This window comes from Tupaia chinensis, unplaced genomic scaffold (genome assembly GCF_000334495.1).
Source record: "Tupaia chinensis unplaced genomic scaffold, TupChi_1.0 Scaffold000704_1, whole genome shotgun sequence".
Classification (NCBI taxonomy): domain Eukaryota; kingdom Metazoa; phylum Chordata; class Mammalia; order Scandentia; family Tupaiidae; genus Tupaia; species Tupaia belangeri.
The window spans coordinates 1,953,865-1,954,969 of NW_006160227.1; the positions used below are offsets into that span (position 1 = coordinate 1,953,865).

Genomic DNA, 1,105 nt, shown 5'->3' on the forward strand with positions numbered 1-1,105 from the left:
TGAGAAATCACCCCCCCCGGGGGGGGGATGGCCACGCCGCAATCCCTTCTCCTCCATTCTCCTCTCGGGATCTTGGGCACGCACGCACACGCACCCGGCGTGAGTTTAAGCCACCAGGTCTGGGGCTCGAACCATAGTCGAGTACATGGGAGTCCAGCGACATAGCCATTATGCCAACTGCTGGTCCCTAGAATGGCATTTCTGAGACCCAGTCTTCAGGGACTAAGTGTGGATGCACAGGAAATGCAGAGGGGGGAGTGGCGGGTGTGCCCACGCCAGGGTGAGCCCGTGTGGCACGTGAGGAGCCCTGCAGGCCCTGAAGCCCAGCGCCCAGCAGGAACATGAAACACGAGGAAACAGCGGGGCAGCGGCTCCCCGGGCCGGGCTTACCGCGGGGTTTGGTGAGGCCTCGCACTGCGACTGGTTGGAGACGCACGTGTGCTGCTGGGTACACCAGAAACAGGGCCACTGCGCCGACAGGCAGCTGGTGCAGCTGGAAGACAAGGGGCCTCAGGCCCTCGGCTCCACCCCGCTTCAATCCGACCCCACCACCCGGGGCCGGAAGGCAGATCCCAGCACGCGGCAAGGTCTTGGTGTTTCATCGTCAGAGCTGCCGGGAGCGGCTGGCACTGAGTAAGCTGGTGAGCTCCCCGCGGCCAGGGGTGTGCAAGCAGGAAACAGGTGGCCGGGCCTTACGGAGACGACAGTGCGTGTCGTCAGGGCACTGGCCGGGTGTGCACAGAGGCCAGGCACCAGGTGGGGCGCGCGTGCTGTGTGGATGAAGGACTGGGGCCTATCTGCCTCTGGGGTAGAGGGTTTTTCTTCCAAGCCCACCCCGGGGGGTCCCGCTCCTCCTCCCATGCCTGCAGCTCGGCCGCTCACTCACGCCGTGTGGGGGTACACCTGTCCGATGCGGCTGCAGTCGTAGATGGTGAAATTGGCCCTGACGATGCTCCGCCCGTTGACCCTCACGGACATCTCGACGACCACGTGGTCTAGAACGGATCGGGGTGCCAGGCTGTGCTGTCAGGACCCCCCTGGACTCGCGTCGGGGGCCCCGCAGCACGGCCGAGCCACTGGCCGACAGGCTTACCCTGGTGCCGGG

The 1,105-nt window shown here is 65.6% G+C and overlaps 1 protein-coding gene across 1 annotated transcript in view; it reads right to left on the reverse strand.

Moving 5' to 3' along the window:
- The window catches only part of PLXND1 (plexin D1), a gene marked incomplete at its 5' end in the record, with an annotated part of 61,425 nt that overhangs the window by 34,167 nt on the left and 26,153 nt on the right, over window positions 1-1,105 (reverse strand). The window contains 2 exon segments of the mRNA XM_006172068.3: window positions 391-493; window positions 887-995. Of these exon segments, the coding sequence (XP_006172130.3) occupies window positions 391-493; window positions 887-995 (212 nt within the window).